The 23,828-nt window shown below is 32.2% G+C and overlaps 1 protein-coding gene across 3 annotated transcripts in view; it reads right to left on the bottom strand.

Moving 5' to 3' along the window:
- Positions 1-23,828, bottom strand: part of LOC112601592 (rho GTPase-activating protein 20-like) — a 213,472-nt gene that overhangs the window by 77,783 nt on the left and 111,861 nt on the right. The window contains exon 1 of one of the 3 annotated variants that reach the window (XM_025349305.1): positions 22,936-23,813. The exons of the other annotated variants lie outside the window; for them this stretch is intronic. Coding sequence (XP_025205090.1) covers positions 22,936-23,340 — 405 coding nt within the window. The 5' untranslated portion in view covers positions 23,341-23,813. Of the gene's footprint in view, positions 1-22,935; positions 23,814-23,828 lie in introns of those variants that run through there. 3 annotated transcript variants of the gene reach the window in all.

The raw sequence follows: 23,828 nt of genomic DNA, 5'->3' as shown, positions 1-23,828 counted from the left end.
CGTAGTTATCTATATACTTTAAAATACTCGAGTATCTATTTACGATTAATAATTGGTACCTGTGACTTGTAATCCGACGTAAGTTATAAACATTTATTTATTGAATCTAATGGACCGTTTAATGGGTTAAACTGCATAGACGGTAAGGTGTATATAACCTATAGGTGTGTATCAAAACACTTTGCTATAATACCCGGTCGGTTTACTATATTGTAATGTAGGTATACATTGCGCGTTTCGGTACAGCAACCGAAAAACGAAATATTTTCAACAGTCGTATAATTTTCTTATGTAATTTTACGGCTGGTCGCAATCGCACGTCCGCAGTCACGCATACACAATAATGCACGTATAATACATAAGTAAATTACCTAAGTTATACTGTACGAATTATATATGTATACTATTTAGCAGCATTTAATACATTCACGTAAATATAAAATTGATTAATCTATAGCAAAATTATTATTTATCAAAATAATAATCTGCAATATAATCATATATAAAATATGTATTTAACTCGTTACATTTAGAGTACCTACATATTATTTATGTTATCTCATTGTACAGTATAAAATTGTATTAATATCTACACATAAAAATAGGGCCAGGTAGATGATCTTCACATAGACACACCATCCTCTCAAGACACCCTTATATATTAACTACGATTAACTAACCATAACGTTTGTGCACTAGAAAATTTAAAAAATATTTAAGTATATTATTTATAGTAATTTATTACATTTTTGTGTATTTGTATGAAAATGTGATGTACATAAATTTAATAATATTTTAATCATTTCGTAATCATATCTCTCCACTCACCTCGTAAATTACATTGAGAACATATTTAAAACTTTGAACTTTTCGTAATTTTATGTTTTTTTAAAAATATATTTGCAATCGATCTCTTTGAATTTTTTAATATGAACAATTTAAAAATAATAATAACTATAATTTTCTTTTTCTTTACCATATACTCAGCGAGTATAAAAGTAATTATATATTATGTATACGTAAAATATTTTAATTTCATTAACGATTACTAAGCGCATTTGATATATTTAAGCTGTACCTATAATACGACAATAACTGGCTATAAGAGAATATCAAACGTCATAAGTAACTACTTATAAATTATAATATAGTACATATATTAATATTGTATGATATAATAAAGGTACCCATATATAGTTGGTGGTTAGTGGTTACTCTTATTATCTTATTCGTAGTAGGTAAATATAGATATAACACGAGCTCAAAAAACCTCAGACGCGTTTTATTACACCGCCACTACACGGAACAAATTGTTCATCTGACCACCCTTAAAAATTCTTCCTCGTCGCCTTAACCGAACACATAACCTAACCTAACCTAACCTAACGGGTTATAACGATTGTCATGTACGCGCGCCATAGACGAGACGACGAAGACAACGGTGAACTGGCAAACATTGGCGAAATTGTAGACGACAAAATAAACGGATACATCTACCCAGTACCCTGCACGCCAAACTCGACATAACAATTATAATAATAATTATATAATACGTGCGCGTGAAGTAAAATATAATAATAATAATATTAACTGTATGCAGCGGATGTATTGGTGTATTTGCGATAGATATAAGCGTACTAATACGTGTAATTAATAATAAAATTAAAAAAATAATAATTTCCGAATCGCCGACACTGTACTACGGTAGTGTATTGCGCGGAACCGGAGATGACGAAGGGCGCAGGATTTGAGCTCTGATGCTCCGTACAGTATAATATATAGGTACAGCCAGCGTATAGTACCGCACCGAAACGGATATCCGGTATAGCCGGTAGGCGCGACCTAGGATCTATACAAATATAATACAGCTACACATTATATTATTATGTAAACTGCGCGATAATATTTCATAGATGGAGACAACGACGAAGACAACGGTTGATTTGGACCTAAACTATACTATTAACACAGTATATATAATATAAACTTATAGTAAATACTAAATACTGTGTGTATAGTTTATTTTCAAAATATTTGTAACCAATTTTTTAGAATTTTTAACTTCGTCTTTTACACATGAAAGCTAGATCCCTAGATGAACACGCTATGATAATATATTACATTTTACGTATCTATATTTATAAGTATATTTGGTAGACCCAATTCGTGCACACTGAACCAGCAATTAAAATTTTTGCGTGTATTCGGCGACGCAGCGATAGTAAAACTTAATTTTTATGCTACTATATTTTTGCATCAGTCAATTATAAGATAGAAATTATAATAAGCGTATCAAAATCGAGGTCAAATGATCATCTTGTGACCCCTAAAATAATAGTTATATATTTGAGAAGCGAACGCAATCCGGCAAGTATTAGTAGAATTAATGCTATTAATAATAGTAATTATTTAACAGTGAATAGCAGCTATACGTGTAAAACTTGCTGTGTTCCACAAAAATAATTAAACATTTTTTTTTCCATTTAATATATTATACTGACGCAATACTTATTGCTTGTGATATGAAAAATATCACTATATAAAAAATTACATCTATTATTGTCTATTGTTTACTTTCGTTTATACAGGTTTATTATTATTTAAAGTTTGTAAATAGTTTGTCAAGAAGATCTAATAATGAAAAATTAAAAGACCAAGAAGTCCTGATTATGAAGAATCACTGACCATGAAGTCTCCGAGGAAACTCTTTTAAACATCATTTAAAAAACGAGTATAAATTCCGATAAAGATCACACATTTTTACGAGTATTGTGGGGCTGCTTCGACCACGGTTGAAGATATCAGCTGATAATACACGTTGCGCAGTCTTCATTCTATTATATAGAAAGTACTTTACGACGGCATTAAGTTGTAAATATTATTATTTAAGTAGTATTTTAATAATAAATACAATATATGCATAGATATGCAAGTAGTAACCTAACTGCAGTTTGGTAAATCAATATAGATACGCCACTTGATTCCATCGACAATGATTATTATAAATGCGACTAACTTATTCAGATTTCAAACCACGTCTGTTTATATATATATATAACGTAATTTTGATTTTCTGAAGATTTAATAAATGATATAATATATATTATATTGAACGCGCTCCCGCATACCATTCCTTCGAACGATGATCATCGATTTAGTCGTTGACTATACGAAAACATCATCGTTGTCCAATTCCCAAACCAATTTACATAAAAAAATCGTTTCTAATGTATTATATCCACAGGTATATTTTTATAATGTATAGTGATATTATAATACACAACGTCGCTGTATGGACATAAATACATTGCAGAGCACAAAGAATGGGAGAAGCCATTCTAATAAATATATACACATATACACCTACATATAAGTATATTGGTACACACATATACGCGATTCGTTTTGTGCACATACTAATTTGCGCATACTAATTATGATACTTTAAAAATGATTACAATAAGATAATTTTTTTTTTTTTTTTTTTAAATTAAAATGCAAACGGGTTTGCGAAATGTGCAAAATAACTATATTCCATTAAAAGCTGTTACTGTTGCCGCCGCCACCACCACCAATACCTCCACCATAATCGTGCGACGTCGTTGTTCGCAACGTACATTTTATTCAAACCACACACACGCCAATATACATAATATTACTATAATATGTAATACGATAAAAATATTATTTTGCGATTGCCATCATACATGTGTCTATATAGTTGTATACAGAGTGTAACAGAAGTAACTTATTAATAAAATCAACTATATCATGACTAGTTAAGAGTATAAGTAGTATAAGTATAACCCTTTCATTTTAATCAATATTAAAATTTAAAATATGTTTTTTTCGTATACGTCTACAATTATTATTATTTATGTTATAGCAGTAAAAAAATATTTAAAGTGATAATTAACAAATAGTCTAAAAGTTATTACTTATTAGTTATTACATTGAACAGTTCTTTCTGTTACATTCTGTATACATATAAATACATTATAATATATAAAATTGCGTAGAGACGCGCGTATAATTCAATAAACTATCCGTATTATAGGTGGCATTATGTTTGTTATCGAGAATCTTAATTTTTATTTGTACGTACTACAATGGTACCTACACGTTGATAATAATTAACAATATAATAACCAAGTGCGTATATAAGGATTATTATTCAAACAATATAATAATAATAATATGTCGCGGAATGCATACATGCGGTCGTTGTTATGATGATATATAATATATAATAATATATACAAGAATTACGATTACGTTTATCGCGAACAATATAACAATTACACAACTAGCAGAAAAAAAAATAATATTAATTGGCATTGTATGTCACGTATCGCACCAATAATAATAATAAATTGTTGTTTAAAAGTTTATAATATATTCATAAAAAGAGTTTAATGGTATACAATAATTAATTTTAAACTACCAGAATTGGAACGTTATTTTCACAGCAGTGTATTAATAATATGAATATTATTATTTTTGTATTTTGATATACTTTCTAGTGTTGGTTTTGCTATATTAATAAATGATAGTAGGTTAATTATTAATTATTAAAACTGGCACGATGTGTGGTACTTGTACACTAATTAATTATTATCATTATTTAACGTTGCTGTAAGTACTGTAGGCATTTGTAAAGCAAGTAAGCAGTGGTACATAGACCGAGAATAGATGCCAAACATTCATTTCTAGTTTCATCTGTCTAATAATATTCCTAAAATAACACTATCCTTCCTACTATCAAGTGTATATTCTAGTCATGCTTACCATATCGATGTATACTTCAAAACTTAGAAGAATAGAATATAGAACTAATTATTTCTTTCTTTTAAAATGTAAATGTTTTATTTTACACAATCTCTATGTGTAAAAGTGTATATTATATTTATATTGTTATTGAAACACCAAGCTAAAAGTGTTAGTAGGTACTTGAATATTATATATATAATATATTTTAATACAAAGTTTCCTCTCAATTAGTTTTTTAAATGTACATAATATTAATAGTCAATAAACGAACATATTCTAAGCAACCGACATCGGGCCAATGCGGTACATAGCTGCAAATCGGCTTCACGTCAGTAAATAGCACAATAGTGTTGTTTTAATTATACTTTATGACTATTATAGTTATAACGAAAACGATATGACAGTGTGCGAGACCGCGGCGGGGTAATTGCTCGTTGACGCCAGATCGCGCGCGCGCGGTCGTATAATATTATTATAATATGCTCTAAGGCGGTGTATGTGTGTATAATGCATAAAGTGAAAACTGCCGCCACTCAGCGGGCAGTTATTATTATTGTTATTAATTACGATAATGCAAAGAAGTCGTACCGCGAAGAAGAGCGCGTTAATTAAAATAATAAAAAACCACATTGTATACACCACACACAACAATACCAAATTTTCTAGGTCAAATTTTATTGTGCGCGCGTGCAGTACACGTATTATAGGTATGTTATACACAACCGAATTCTAAAGCGTACTGACGTTATAATATCATATTATGAAGACTAAAAAGTACTAGAAAAAAATATAGCACTAATATATTATGTACACGAAAATCTGGGCCGCCGCCTCAGCGTTCAGGTCAAATGTCACCGAGGTGATCGTATTTTAAATAGCAACTATAAATAGCAAAAAATCGACGTGCACACGCCTATATATTATTCGTATGTTGTATTGAAACATAATATTATTATATGCGATATTCCTGTGTGAGTGCACTCAGGGAGGAGGCGGATCACCGGGGCCGCGCAGGATAACCCCGTGATTTCGGGCCAGTCGCGTTTATGCTAAATACATGACGACGACAAGGAAAGAAAAACGCACAAGGCCGCTAAGCTCGAGTCCGCCGCCCCAGCCTCCTGCACCCGGTATGTAGGTTATGTTAAAAAATGTTTGTCCCGAACCAGCGAAACCGGTCGGCCGCCGCTATCTTGCACACATATACACCTCCAATCACTACGTGTCGCACGTATATTTATAAATTATAATATACACGATATAATATTATATGCATAAAATAATAGTATAATTGCGTCAGTGTATGTTTTCGAAGAGTAAAAAAATTATGTACAGAATGATCAATAAGTATACTCACCCCCTTTTTTTCCTAAACATTGCAGTTATTTAAAACTTGATTTTTACATTTTTAAATATACCTATTTGAAGATCATACTTTGAAATTTCGAAATATTTTTGTTTCACTTAAAGAGTATTCTGTAGGAATTAAAAACTGTTTTTTTTTTTTTATGAAAATCCCCCTTTTTACGGAAAATTATTTTAGCAGACAATTTTTATGAATATTTTGATATATTACTTGACAACTTACGAAAACTCATTTTGTAGGATCCTAGTTCGTGGATGTAATGTATTATAATATCTAACCTATATTTTAATATTGTATATGATATCGATGTTTGCATTATAATATTATTGTTACACACCATCAATCCACGCCGCCACACTGTCGCCCCTGACGGTCGTTGAAGATGCAAGTTCGTTTAAATTGCGTTAAGAGACACGTAATACAGTGAACCTGCACCTTCCGCTGAATAATTCGAAATGTTAGCTTCATGAGTAGGTACTTTTATGTTTGAGGATTTGTGAATGGGGTTGGTGCTGATTTACTGTGGTATATTAATAATATTGTTTATATTTATATTATCATTAATTTCGTTGAAAATCTTATACGAAAATATGTATTTAGGTCTACTCATCGTTAACATCTATACGCACTAAACCATACTAGTTTATTAGTAGGCATGTCTACAAGTGTCTTCACTTTCATGTAAGCGGAACAATAGTAATAATAATAAGATATAATAGCTATTAGCAAAGTATCACTATTATAGTGTTCAAATGATTCGAATTCGCGGTCGCGACTTGCAAACGGTTTTTTTTAAACAATACGCCCCAGACAAGGATAAATTACTTACAAATTAACTATTATTTTTTTAATACTCGTTAATAAGGCTGTAAAATATGTTGTCCTTAAAAACACACACACATATACGAGTACTTTCTTATAATTTAATATGAATCTATGAATTAAAAACCGGTTTATGAACGTATTACATTTAACGTTCTATATTATTTTGCGGCATTGTCTTGCGGCGGACCCAATGCCAAACATTCAAATTATCTTTTCGCTAATTTGATAAAAAAAAAAAAAAAAAAAATGATAATAAAAAGAAAAATATTATGGCCGTCTATTGCATGGCGTTAGTAGTTATTTAATCGGGTGTAATTTATATAGAGTAGGTACGCAAGGCGACACAGTAACACTAAAAACAGCGAGTGGAGAACAACGCACGATATAATAATTGGAAAAAATGAAAAAATAACAATTATATTATAATTGGATAAATGATAATATTCTGAGAACACTGCAACTTTATAATACAGTACTTATTATTGCATTTAAATGTCGAGGTCGACTGCGAATAGTATATCCATGCCAAGGATAATATTTTTTAAATTTTTATAGTTTTCCGAGCATTGTATGTTACTATATTATCGTTAATATCCATGTTGGCGCACACAGAAGCCAAAAAAAACATACACGATTAGTATAAATAACGCGGTACGTATTTTGTACCTAGTCCGATACACCACGCGTCAACAATATGTCAATAATATACAGAGTAATTCAACACGCAAATACAACCCCTATTTTCGAAATTTCCAAATATTCTTTAAGACCATATTGTACTACTTAAGGACTTGAAAATAGGGTATCTTTAAGAATATTTGAAATTTTCAAAAAATAGATTTTGAATAACCGTAGAGAAAAAGAAGCTGAACATGCTTGGAAAATCACCCTATATCCATATAGATATTATATTGTAATTGTAACTTTGTAAGTATTATGACGTATACCTAGGGTATACCTACCTACATAATATAATAATAATGATAAACGTGCTTTGACAATAACAATATCTACAGATTTACGATACACTACAATAATATAATATAATCGTAATAATTGTTATTATTGTATAATATATTTATCAACAATAACGATACGCAGCGATCGATATTGTTTGCGGTCGTCGGCCGTTTATCCTATCCTATTATATACTTAGTACTTACTACAGTAAACATAAACACAGGTAAGTACAATCCACATGATATTATAATATTATTATTGTGTGTTCGTATGTATATATATATTATGATTATTATTATATTATGCAGGAATACGCACGCGTACCTCTGTGTCGCCATTGACAATAAATTGTGTGGGTGAGGTATTTGTATCGGATCGTTTACGCGCATATAATACTAGATACTATATAGTAATATAGTATATTAAGGACTCTGGTGAAGTAAAACGCGGCGAGCACGATTTTTTTTTTTAAGTCTAATCCATCGTCTTCACTCCACTCCTTCACAGGTATAGGGGAGGGTGCTTACGCGGACAATATAATTGTCTACGATCGTAGTCGTTCATTAATAACATACAACAATCGTAATAAATGACATGCGCGACTGCGGCGGCATATTATTATACATATACTATGCAGATGGATAGCTGCAGATATGATAATGGGTAACAATAATAATATAATACATAATTTATATATATGTATAGTGTATACTATATACTATGTAGGTAGGTATGTAACAGATGTATACTGAGCATTCTCCGTACAATCGACGACGACTAGTGTACGATAAGTCACGTCTCAGTGATAGACAACTGTCTCGGAGGTTTAATCGTTGCGTTGCATTATGGTATATAATAATATTATTGTCGTTACAATAACGCCGCCAACGAAGTTTCAATAATGATACAAATAATACATAAATGATCAGCAACAAGTTAAAGGGAGAGGAGGAGTGAAAATCGATCTTAATTAAAGTTAAAAACACCTGTTTTATGGATATTTAAAGACAATATTTTACAAAAGGAGTCATACACTAAGTATAATTTTTTTAAATGATTTAATATTGACATCGACTTAACTAAAACAACAAAACATATGAATCTAATAATAAGTGTATAATATTTATACAAGTATATTACATAAGAAATATGTATACTTTATAAATCGTAGTGATATATTTTAATTATACAATACATTATTCATTGACAAGGTTCTTAAAAAAAATATTGTCTTGTTTCGTTAGATCAAACTAAAATCCCTTCCCAAAAGAGTATGATTGATTTGTGTAAGACTTGTTTATGATGCTATGTATTACATGTGCATACACGAGACACAAAGATAAGAAACCACAGCAACCTCTTACTTCAGTCATATAGATTTTTACATGTACAATTGATAGCCATTGGCTCATACTAGTGAATTGTCGTTAAACTTGACACGATTATCGATAATTTCAATTTTATTCTACGTATGATTATACTCTGAAATGTATTTTTGTTTATGGTCGCGAGCTGGAATGGACGAATAACCATATTATTATCGTAACTTTTTTGGGAAGGGGAGGGCCGATCAATCGTTTTCACTAAACGATCGTATAGGACAGCTCTTTGATAAATATATTATACAATAAGTGATTCGCCAAGCACGCTCACCTTCATAATTTCTTTAAATAATAAATTTATTCAAATTAAAAATATTGATAAGATTAATATTAATTATTATTTTTCAATCCTGTTGGTGTGGACCTTGTTCATATAATAATATTTAACGTAATCACACAAGGTTACAGGAGTGCTAACTATGGATGGTAACACCAGTAGTGTATAGATGTATAGTGTTGTATTATATAATTTATAATAAGTTCCTTTTAACCTTACCTTACCTAATCTCCTCAACGGTCAAGACAACATAAAAAACAGTTTAAAATAAATCATAATATGAAATATCATAAATCTATAACACTTATTACTTTTACAATTATATACTAGTGTATTTATTAATATAGTATTCGCTGGAAATTGCGTGAGCGGATCTCGAAATCTCGATACACTGCAGTTGTAAAATTTATAAAATTCGTCACATAATTCGATAATATTCGTATTTAAAACATTTTCGAGAGTTTTATACAATTCGTTTAATCGTGTCGGCGTATTACGTGTAAAACTTCATTCATAAATACTATTATAATATCAATAATCTTCACCCCTTCCCCTATTATTACCACTACCACTTATTAAACGCGACACCATTATCACTGTCACTACATATGTATATGTATAAAAAAGAGACGGCGACTGCAGCGGCGGCGAAAACGAGTTTTATCGGATATGTTATAAACTTATATGCGTGCGTTTGTAATATATATTTTATAGGTAAAACATACACGCACACGTATTTGAAACCGTCATGATATACGCCAATAACTTAACCAGACAAACCATAATACATGCGCTGCTACCATAATAATATAATATGTACTCTCACTCCAGTGGTGGAGTTTTGGAATATCGCGCGACTAAGACTTTCACGCGCGAGTCATCGCCGACGGTTTTTTTCCCGTACAAATTACTTAATTAACCGAACCACGCAAACAGTGCGTACATTATATGCTGCGTATTATATTTATACAGGTACATCGCTATAAATGTTTGCACAATACGATTACGGACGATGCACGCGGCAGATGAGTTGAGGTGGCCCTAACTGTTGGGGGTGGGAATTTGGAGGGAGGGTGAATGGGTCAGAATGAGGCTATAGTGAGTAGTGATCCGAATCTCTAGTTCATGTATGAAAATGATGGAAGAGTGATAACATTTATGCGTATGTATTGTATTCAGATATTATTATTATTATACATGTATAAGACAAGTGATACGGCTAAAAATTCGTATGTGGTCAGTGTTGAAACTAGGTATGTATCGTATTATTTACCTACTATACAACTAATGAAATTCTTTTGACATGGACAGGCTGCCGTGGAGAGAAAGTGACAATTATGATAACGTGATAATTATATATATATATAAATATGACGTGTGTGTATGTGCAGTATAAACCGCAGGTAAGTCTTTTAAAGTTTCAAGAAATGCACTCGGGCTGTGTACAGTGGCAACAACAGAAATCAGTAGACTTTCAGACGACTTGCCCGCATTTTCCTTTATTGCACATGTCGTTTGGAGCGGTTTGTGACGACGATTCGAATGTCAAGTATACACACACACATGTGTAAATTACAGGCTATACACGTATCACCACAATCGTCGTATTTTATACGTGCAAGATGATCACATCATGTATATAAAATATAATTATACAGGAAAAAATCCAAACCATATATATGAAATCTACTAGTCGACAAGGGCGTTTCTAATATTCTTTAATATGTATATGTTATCGAATTTCTCTCAACCATAGTTTTATTATGTTCTATCAACAATTAATACAAAAAACGGTAACATTTCTTAGTATATAAGATAATTGTATTTCGAATTATCTGAAATAAAAATATTATACGAAATAATATAATATTAAAAAAATTTCTAAGAAATATGTTTTTCTGAATGCTTGATTGTAGTATTGTTCTATTATTTCATGTACACTATAACACTATAACTCAATTTTATGTATACTCGAATACTTATTTTGCAATCAAAATGTTCAACATCAAGTTCTCGCAATTATTATAAGATCAATTATAAATACACAGAGGATTTAACAGTCTGAAAAATTGTGATGACTAATGAGCAATGAACACATACGCTTGGTAATATCGTCTTACGACCTACGTTAATATACAGCGAACACAGCGAGAGTAGAGTCCGTAAAACACACCAGAATGTTAAAATATCGAAGAAGTACATCGATGAGTGTAAAAAATAATATAACTGCAATGTTATCCAGTCAAATACCTATCGTAAAAAAAATGCGATTGGTTCTATCGCGGAGACGATAGAGTAAAAACAATTATTAATACCGTCGACGACGGGCGCATCGTATACATTTTTATGGGTATAGAACATAGTCAATAGTTTTTCGGCGCGTTTTATATGATAAAAATGATATCGATGGTTATATATTTTGACCGTGTATATATATATAATAGTATATACCAACTATACATCGCGATTAATTAGATTTCTGATTATTACTCGTATAGTCATTGTTGTACACATAGGTCATCTCTCACGACGTCGCCGAACACCGAAGAGCGACCGGTTCGAAACAGAGGAAAATATTGAGAAGAAAAAAATCAACGATATATAAATTTATGTACCTGTCAATCATATGAAAACACCACGTAGCCACGTAGATATCGCGTATTATATGACGTGTGATATATGTGCAACAATAATGAAAGAATATATGGCTGCTGACCTTGAGCTCGCGTATAAGCGTGTTCATTGTCGTCGATAGGTAAATTAATAAGTTATTAATAACAACGTTATTATTAGCTACATAATATCGATCAAAAAAATACATATTCCACTGCTGTTTTTAATAATTGATTTCTTTTTTTTTTTTTTAATTTATAAGTAATAGATACACAACATATTGTGTTTTTGATGAGTTACGGAAAGCTTTATTATCAAATTTTCCCGCCTGCAGCACATGGACGACGATGAGTACAGAAAAAGGGAACGATGCGTCGGTACACGTGTGCGCAGCATCCATCCACACTTTCACTGAATCGACCGTCTGAGTGCTCTTCCTCGGCCGCCAGCTAAACGTAGAAATGAGAGACGGAGAACGAACAAGCATGTGTGCGTGAAAGAGAGAAGTTAATTTTAAAAAAGCCTAAAATTCACCAAGAATACTCGCCCTCTCTTTTATTCCAACAATGCAGTTATTGCCAGTTTTTATATTATTTATATTTAAATACATTTAAAAACTATATTTTCAAATTCTTGAGACTTTTTTGTACCACTCAAGCAGTGTTTTATAAGGATTCAGACTTGTGTTTTTTAAAACGAGAACTCTCCTTTTCTGAATAAAAATAAATAATAATTAATAAATACATACATTTTTTTTTTTTGAAAAATTTGATGTACCTAATTCAAGTTTATTAAATAATTTACAGTAAAAAAATTGATTATTCATTTGAAAAAACAAACGTTTGTATACCACAGGAAATTTTTTTAGTAGTACAAAAAAATCTCAATAGTTTGGAAAAATAGTCTAAAAGTATATTTAAAATTTTCAAAAATTAGAGTTTAAATAAATGCATTATTAAATGAAAAATGGGGGTGAACAAATTAGGTGAATCATCTTTTGTATCTAAATAAATGATGTATTATAACTTTGATAGGACCTAGCTCAGCCACAGTCAAGGGCAAATTTCAGTTGTCGGACAAGATACGTCGTCTAAGTAATATATATACACACATACATTTATTGTTTGCGACTGGAAGAGGGAGAGGGACTCGGGTCGAAACTATAATTGTGTTTTATACACTTCCAATGTCTGCAGCGGTTGTGGAACCAGCATACCAGATGTTTGCTGGAAATCGAAAGTAAAACGCACATAATATTACAATATGCTATATTATTATACATAAACACTAATAATTGATGTTTACATACGACAACGATATACGCATGTGCAAGAGTATTTAAATACACGTGTTCCGATCATGGTGGGTATTCTGTCCATTTAGAATATGATACACACTGTATACGTATTATAATACATCAATCGACAATCTACAATAACCGATTGGGACTTTATTGCAATAATAAATCATTACTATAATACGTGAATATAAATACATACGATTATAATAAAGTATAAATTATATAAATACAATATCATATATTATTATAATAATGATGATAACTAGATATTTTTTCTTCATTAACTTTATTATAAAAACAGTTTACGAGTGTTTTTTGCGCACTTTAAAAGGTACACTAAATATGTCATGTTCTCTAAACGGATGGTCCTCGTTAGCAGTGTTAACACAAAAAAAAAACGTGCTAGTGGACGGAATTACAAGATTTAACCACCACCCGTACAATGTCTTTTTCGATAACACAGCTGGACTAAAAGCGGTTTTTTTTTATACGAGTACTAAGATTTCCAGACAGTATAGTAAATATACATACTATAAACTGCATACATATACACACTCACACTCATATACTCTGAGAGCGTTTCCTTTCGTTTCCGGCTTGGTGAAATAAAAACCACTCGGACAGACGATTACTATTATATTGAAAAAACGGACGCCGAACACGTCACACTTCCAACGCGGTCGGCGACATAGGTTTCGAAAACCTGTTGTGCGCTGCACTTGTAATCGACGACCAAATTAAATATAATATACATGAAAATCGGTTCCCAAGTAATACTTAAATTTATTATTTTTTTCTCGTATACGATAATCATTTAATTGGAATCGCGGCCGTCACCTACAATATATAAACAGCAACCGAGCGCAATACGTCGGTTTGAAGCATATAATATAATATAAATATATAGGAATCTACGTTGTATTACACATAAATTTGTTATTAGAAACAGCAACGCAAATATATATAGGTAGATAATACGATATTTCCCACGATTCATTTTGTCAAGAAATAGTTTTTAAAAAATCTTGACTTTCTCAACGACGTATTATATTTTCATACAATGGCGTTCTGAATTAAACTTTATATATAACATATTAAAGTATGATATTATAGCCCATAATATGATACAATATAATGATAAATATATGTGTGTGTGTGTGTGTGTGGGTAAGCTAATGCAACATAGTTAATCAATTTTGAAATTCTACCCATATATCAGCGACGACGGTTTAATAACAAAAATATTGATTGTGATTCTTATTCTCGAAGTAAGGGTTTCGTTTGTTTTCAGTTTACTGTTTCTCCCTCGCCCTTAAGGCTAGATGTATCTCATCTCGTCCTCACACTTACGGAACGTGATATCAACCCAGAGCCAAGTATAATAATTATTTCAATAGAATAATATAATATATTATACACAGCCCGGGGGCACTGATTCCTACACACGTGCGTGTGTATAAAATAATATTATATAAATGTACAGCTAGTAGTAGGTAGACTGGTAGACAGTATTAATATATTAAACATAAACATACGGCCTACTGCAGCTTAACAGTGAGCTCGTGTATGTGAAATACCATAGCATATAATATTACAACGACCAAAGAGGATATTTTCGGAGCATATTTCATGTGCACACAATAATTATACGCATCATCATCATCGCCACACCTTGTTCGTGCCTATACTCGCATATATATATATTATACACCACTATATACTATATAGAATAATACAACTCTTGAACTCTAGAACATCCCTTACGAAGGAGAAGCGAACGAAACTCGTTTTTCTACGCTTACGTTTTAAGTATAAAATTATTATAATGCAAGTATTGCGTTACACTGTGGGTCTGTTGGACGAGAAGGGTAAAGAGGACGTACCTATAATGCAAAACAACGTAAAAAAAAAACTCCCACCAGTAATCGAAAAATAAGCATAATTTACAAAAAGAAATTGTACACAAAAGACTTTAATATTATTATTTTATATTGTGCGCCCAGCTGTTGTATCTATCGACAATCTGTCTGCATACGTTGTAACAGGAAAATCACATGAGAACGACGAAATAACATTCATCATAATTTGTTTTTCTGTACAATTTTTGCTCATCGATCATCGATGTTGCTAATATTCTGACGCGCCGGATCCTATGGTAATAATAACACTTGTGCAGTTTTGCATAGCATGCAACGAAAATAATTAATGTTTTCCCATGATCTGTATTCTGAGCCGAGGTATAATATAATGTTATATATATAGGTACTATATAATATATAACACACTCGCGGTTCTCACGCCGATTAGAACGCCACGCATATATATTTAAATGATCGCGCTTCAGACGATCGCCTATTATATATTCTATAAGACGCGTAATCCGTCGACGAATTTAGGTTTGGACTGACGATAATAATCCTTGCTCGTGTCGACCAAGTGTTTTTATGTACACAATACACAGTGTGTGCATATTAAAAAACGATTTCTATATAGATCGTATATTATATATATAGTAAATGACACACATAATAGTATATGATATATTGTATTTTTTAATACAATGATAATGACGAAATACCGAATTACGAAACTGTATTCATACACGACAATGTGCGCGTATTGTACATTCGTTTTGCGACCATCACGAACGGGCAAATACACAGTAACAGTAAGATGAGCACCGATGTTACCTTAAACCTATACCGATTTTCGTTGCATAGTGTGATCAACTAAATCGGTTGCAAACTCTACCCACCTTTAATTTGTTTACCTAAGCAAGTTTTACGAAAAATATGATGTAGGTACTTAACAATGCAAGAATTATGTTAATAATTTAATACACAGATCGCTTTGATCGCTAAATAATAAATCATTTTTTATATGGTTAACAATTTATATAGTTAATACCACTAAGTCAAATTCTCAATTATCATTATAGTACTTAGTGAAAACGAATACAAGTTTTTGAAGATGTATTTGATTACTCATAAATCGCTGTACATAAACATGGTATTTTGCCAAGGACTCAGGCATGTAAAACTGTAAAAGTTCCTGTGAGATTTTAATGCTACGACCGCGAGATGGCTCCTCCACGGTGTTCCAGGCGAATCGGAACGCCGGTAAACGGAAGTGCACGCGGATTCGTTATCAGTTATCACATTTCCGCTGGCGTGTGGCGTATCATCGAACACGGCCGTCTGACATAACAGCGCGACCAGCGACAATAACGCTCCAGGCACACGGGAGTTGTTGAATCGCGCTACTAACCGTCGACTGAACGACCACGATTTCGATGACACGGACACGAAATAGAAAACAATCGCCGCCACCGGTTAAACACGCAATATTCGATTAGTCGCACGTAAAATGAGCATTTCAATGAATCCGCGACGCGTAATACGCGGAATATTCACTTTAGGTTTATCTTATACATGCATATATATACAGGGTAATAAATAATAATACGATTTTAAGTGCTTTTCGTCAAATGCACACAGGAGCGAGCGACTTTGTACGCGCATAATATAATATGAACGTTTATTTTAGATTCTTCGACATCGGTGTTAACCTACATATTATTATCGGAACACGCGCGTTTCGGTAGTGTTCGCACTGTTCGCAGGTCACGTGTGCGCAATATTTTTCTCAAAACGCGCGGCGGTACCCAGAGCACGCGCGCTTGTCGGACACGACCCAATAACAGTGGTTTAGTATAAATACAGGGTGATTCACTAAGCATGATTATCCCGGTTATTTCATTTAATAATAAACAATCTGATGTATGAAATTTTTAAATATAGGTACTATTAGAAATATTTTCAAATTTTTAGTGAACGTCCTATTGGTGATACAAACTTCTATTTTTCAAATGAGACGGCCAATTTTTTATTGTAAATTATTTTTGTTGTTATATTGATATAGCTAATTCGAAATTTAAACCAGTATTTTTCAATTATTAAAATGTTTATAGTTAGGATAAAATTCTTTTAAAATGATTTAAAAAAAAAAAAATTGATATAATATCAGTTTAGTATTTATTATACTTAAAATATTTTTACAGATTATAAATGTTGACTCTAAAATTTTTAAAATAACCATAGTCCCTATATCTTCTAAGCCCGTTATCGTGAAATTATTATTATAACTCGAAAACTAATAGTTCGATTATTGATTTGGGTAAGTACTTCAAAGTTTTCATAAAAATATTTGTGAAATAATTAACATTTAAAAGAAAAGTTAACGCTCGAAAAACAGAAGTTTATAGATACAAATCTAACACAGAATATTCCGTAAATGAAACAAAGGATTTCAAGAATTAGAAATATGGTCATAAAGTAGGGTATATTAAAAAATTTAATTTTTTAACAATTGTATGATCAAATAAAAAAGTGGATGAGCATGGTTGTTGAATCACTCTGTATACATACTTACACAAAAATACAATGCATATAATATTATACTATAATAATATGTAGTACACATACGCACTGCAAAGATGTTTACAGCCGCGACAAGTCCTATAAAACTACGGTATTTGCAAGTATACGCACACACACACCTATGCACATATATGTGTGTTATGAACGCGTACATAATATTAATATTGTGTAAACGACGACGATGACACACGTGAAACACAATGACGGGATGGCCGTTGTCCTGGACTGGTCCTTAAAATAATGCACGACGGAAACGATATTTATACATTTTATTGTGTGCGTTTTTGTTGAGCCACACCTAGTCCGCGTGCGCGGAGTGGCTTTTTCGCCGTTATATTATTATTACTATAATATAATATATATATAATATATACCTATACAACATTATAATATATAAGCACTGTCGAGCGTTATTATTACGACTTATAACACGTATGAAATACGTGGAGAATACATTTTAGGATCTGGGAGATACGACGACAGTCCTCGCACATTTTGTACATAACACAGCGAATAGCGAATTGCGTTGTTCGTGTCGAATTGACCCGTTTGTAGACCAGAATTTAACGAGTGACGCGTGTGGGCGTTGCGGACGGGTTAAGTCGCAAAAATCATAGTCGAATTGTTACAGTTTTTATAATGTCATATGATGGTACCTACATAAACATAGCCACACTATACGCATAAATTCTACAGATAGGCAAATTCCGACCACAGTGGAGGCGCATCGTGAACATAAAATAACCTATGCCGCTACCGATGTGTACAGATAAGATGATATCGTTCAAGATTTTTATTTTTCATCTTTTATCCGCGTAAAAACATGTCTGCACGCCACATATATAAATGTGTTATTGCCTGTAAAATGTACTCGCATGTATTATTGTTTCTACAAAAAATAAAAAGTAATTTCAAACACATGCATTTGTGGTTTGGATAAAAATCAACATTTCTTTGAAATCGAGTTGGAACAGATGAATACATTAATTGGATAATATTATTATCGTTGATTCATCAAATTCCGAAAAAAAATTATATTCTTGCTATTCCAGTCATCTGTAAACGTTATTTACGAAGACGATAATGTAAAAGTAACAATAGTAATATTTTGCGAATTGTTTTTAACTTCTAAGTATCCGAGAAATAATACAATATGCAGTTTAGTTTTAAGAAGAGCGTAAAGTATTATAATCATACTTTCACGAATCGTTTTAACATACCTAGAATATGTTCAATTGTAACAATATATTTTTAATCTGAAGCTGAACGTAAGTTTAAACACAAAAATTTCAAAAGTTATAATGCCTGTTCTCTCACTTTATACATTAACGGAGAAGAAAAATAAGCGATCCGTGAAAACGAAACGCAGTATCAAATACAAGTACAATATAATATTATAATATATACCTATAGATATTTATTTATAAGTTATTTTATACAGATATAACGTATTATGTATAATCAGAAAGCAATCTTTTGTTTTTATAAAACATTCGTTTCACTTTTTTTTTTGCCAAAATATGAAAATATCGAAAACGCATTAATGTAATATTGTATATAATAATAATATTGTATGGTGGCTAGCATAGCATATATATTATAGTCTGTCCGAAAAATAAAAAAAAATAAACCGTATACTCTTAATTAAACACGCGCACATTTGCAATAGAGTTACATGCACACGTAAAATCAGGACATGCCGTGCAGTTGCGAGAAGTTTTAAAAACCGGAATTTCCGATTTTTTTCTCTGCCGATCATCGCAGTTGTATGGCCATTGGCCATTATCGATTTTAAAATTTGTTATTATTCTCCCTTATGAATGTTTTTGCTGTTTTCATAGTAAACACCACTACAGCAAAGACGCGATGCATATTATAAAATTATGTTCTTTAACTTATGAAATATAAGTTTTACTTAAAGTAAACAATTTGCAGTAAATACGAAATCATAATTTATTTTATACTTTTCGAAGTATAGTTAAACTGTCGGTGAACAATAATTAAAACAAATGACCTTGTAATAGTCTTATTTTATGCGAATCGTTAAAAAATAATTTCTGTACCATAAAATTATATAATATACATATTTCATAAGAAGTCACTCTGTTGCTCCAAAGTCCAAGGTTTATTATTTCCGTTTCTCACACGTACGGAACAAACGATAAACTGCATGAATGTTTAAGTTATTGAAAAATGATTTTATAAAGCTAGAAATCATAATAAAATATATTGCTTAATTAATAGTTGTAAATAAATTGTATTTCTAAACATTAAACTAAATGTTTTTCTTATTGTTTTAAGCTGAGATAACTTCAAATAAGTGCTACTAATAGAAATTTAAAGCAATAAAAATTACTCTAAAAAATATGATTTGCATTCATTTTTATTACATGATTTTAGCTTTATAAAAATCACTTTCCAATTATTTACGATTGATATCTGTGAACTTGTTTTTGCTATATTCTACGAATGAGTGACAGAGAGAAAAAACATCTCGTGTGTTGTCCTCATGAGGTGCATTATATTATACGTGTAATAAACTTCTATTTTGCTATACACATTAGTCATTAAATAAGTATCTACAGTATAATATATGATAGTAATTAAAATATGCTCAAAATATTCAGCTATTCTAGTCGATACGTTATTCTTAATTTTTGATCACTCGTTTACATTCAAAATACGTCTAGTCGTTTACATTTTATGTGAATTTTACGTACATACATTCAATTTCGAGAATGATACTATTAAAACGTTATTAAGGACATTTGTAGGTTTATTATTGTTTTGAACTTAGCTTCGGTACAGTAAACTATTGGCTGATGAGGAGAGTACCTTATTAAACAGTATAAAATATTTATAATACTGTGTTAATAAAAAAATTCGACACCACTACTAATTTAAGGGTACGGCAAGGTGGGTCGTTTGTGCATGTACATTGTACAACACTGTGATAATACATCTTCGGGCGGCAAAACATGTAGTCGTTGCCAACAAACTGCTGCAGCGGCAACTATAGTATTAGGTACTTACACATATTTATATGGCGTTCGACGACCTTTCCCAGAAGATAACACGCGAAATACTAAGTTTGAGACGTGTGTTATCATTATACGGTATTTCGCTCTTTTATATTATTTTTTTTTTCATCATCAATGATACACACAACAGTCTAGCATAGGTATGTATATATATATTATTAGTATAGTGATATTTTAACACCCGACCAATTACCTCGGGCGCGGTATCGGGTAGATGGAATGTCATATTATTTTTTTTTCACCGTTTCGAAAAACACTCTTGTAGTTACAATATGTGTTGCGCGTGTGTGCGTGCGTATGTATGTGTATTGTACACTGCATAAAACAACAAGACAACCAAAGATACAGCAGCAACAGCAGCGACGACGATGCGATTGACTATACAGAAACAACGCGTAACAGACAAATTACGTCTTCGTCTATATAAAATACAAGTTGCACGTGTGTACGTATGCGTGTGTTTTTTCTTACTGCTTCACGTAAAAAATAAATAAATAAAAAATCAACTTCTCTCTACCTGACGCGCGAGCTCAAACACAATATTATGTTTTTCTGGTCCGTCGCGGTTGTTCGGGGATACCTACCTTTGTTTCCCGCGCGTAAAACTATAATAATAATAATAATAATAATAACAAAAAAAATCCATTCCCACCGATCGCACGTACATAATAATATGTGTACCTATTATTGGTAACTGGAAGAACAAACGATATCCTAACGAGTGATGATGTGCTACATTATCTATATATTATGATACCATGGTTGTTTCTGACGAAGGGTCTCTTCGCATACGGCACCAAAAAATGTTCACAAAAGCAACAACGTGCACAATGCACATAATAATGTTACGTCATCACAACTTTATACTTATTGTTTTATTACATATATTATACATAATATCACCGATAGTCGATAAATACAAATAAAAAAATCATACTATGAAATATACAACTTCTACAGGATAGTGGACACCGTAGACTGTACATCGATCGATAGACAATTAATAGTAGAATTTGAAATGGATACATAATATTATTTATACAATAACTAGATGATTTCTACGATTGTAGTCGTATGATGGGTCGTTGTATTGCGTAATACGCCATGGTTGTCGTCTAATTTTTGTGTTAAAAGCCAGTGTTTATGTCGTTTGGATATATATACACGCACATATACGAAAACAGTATATTCGTTACACTTTCAAAATATATATACACCATGACAGCGGTAGCTGGGACGAAATGTATAAAAAAAAAATTATTATCCACATAATAATATTATCTGTATCGCTGAATCTCTGTAGCACACGCATTTAAGTCAATTTTAGCTTTCGTTTCGTTTGCCAGTGCCCAGTAGGCATTTATGTTACGTATAATATAGTAGTTATAGTAGTATAGTGGTAGTCTGTAAACAACGCACCGTGCGTTCTTTCTACCTGTTTATAAATATATAATAAGACGCGATTATTGAAAACCGCACGTGGAACGGTGACGATGACGGCAACGTTAAAAAATTGATAATATGCCCGTCTTACGTAACATACCGCTCGTGATAAATAGATGAATTGAAATTGATTAACTTATTGTCTGTACTTAAATGTACTATCATGATACGCATTATACTTTATTATTTCATATATCAATATCTTGGAAATAAAAGCAAGCAGTATGCGCAACTTATGGATGGTTTTTGGTTAGAACTTAGAATTTTGTCGAGGAGGTAACGATGAGTGTGAAGTATTGTAAATTTTAACCTTTATATACAGATTGTAAATAATTTATCTTATAAAAATAATTGTTAATATAAATTATATTAACGAAGTATCAGTAAAGTTTAAACTACACGTATGCAATAAACGTGAAAAATCAGTGGCATGTATTCGAAAAACGACGTAATATGATTGATATCATAATAAATTATAAGTGAGCATTGTAATACTAATATTGAATAAACTAATCGAACCTGTCTTAGACCATCTAGCCTTCCCATGGATTTGGACCCTTGATGATAGTTGCTGATCACGGGGGCAGCTACCGGGGCGGATATGTCCAACCGAGCCGTGGACTTTGATTTGATCAACAGTAGCTGTTTCCTGTTGCGGTTCTTTTTCGCTGATGACGGTGAAGGACTTCCGGCGTTCTGCTGCAATTGGTGTTGCAGCGTCAGTCCACGGTGATAGCCGATGGTAGCCGATGACGGCCCTGAGCAACAAGCGTCTTCGGGCTCGGATTGTACGTCCCTGTACTCGTCCTTGAGACTGCGCCGGTGCGCTGGACTCTTGTACTTGCGCCGCGACATCTTCGGCGAGGTCACCGGCGACGTGGTCGGCGAGAATGTCTGAAAGCGATTGATGATGGAACCGAACATAGCTGGAGGCGCGGCACATCAAACCCGGTCCGGATAAAATAACGACTGTATCACAGTCCAAGCGCGAGTACGAACGTCTATCACACGCACACGCGCATAGCACACCGCAGGGTTGGTTACCGTATACCACTATATTGTAATAGATTCGCGTAGTCTGTGTTCAACGCACTAACACGTATACGCATACACAGCACAACACTGAAGAATAAAAATCAACACACGACACGTACGGTGGTTTTATCAAATAAAATATTATTATACATTTTTAAAATCACACTAGAAACGGGCTTTCGAAACGACGGTAGACGCGCGCACGCGAACACACACATACACCAAAATGGGAGAAAAAGAATTATAATTATTGTAATAATATGTTGGCGGCGAAAACTCGACGAAAATATTAATATAACATCGGAACGACCGGCGACAACGAACGTCCTCACGCAACCAGTTCGCGGCAACACACTGATCCGGCTGCCCAGACAAAC

This window comes from Melanaphis sacchari, unplaced genomic scaffold (genome assembly GCF_002803265.2).
Source record: "Melanaphis sacchari strain LSU unplaced genomic scaffold, SCAv2.0 Contig0_pilon_pilon, whole genome shotgun sequence".
Classification (NCBI taxonomy): Eukaryota; Metazoa; Arthropoda; class Insecta; order Hemiptera; family Aphididae; genus Melanaphis; species Melanaphis sacchari.
This window is presented reverse-complemented; position numbering and strand designations above follow the sequence as displayed.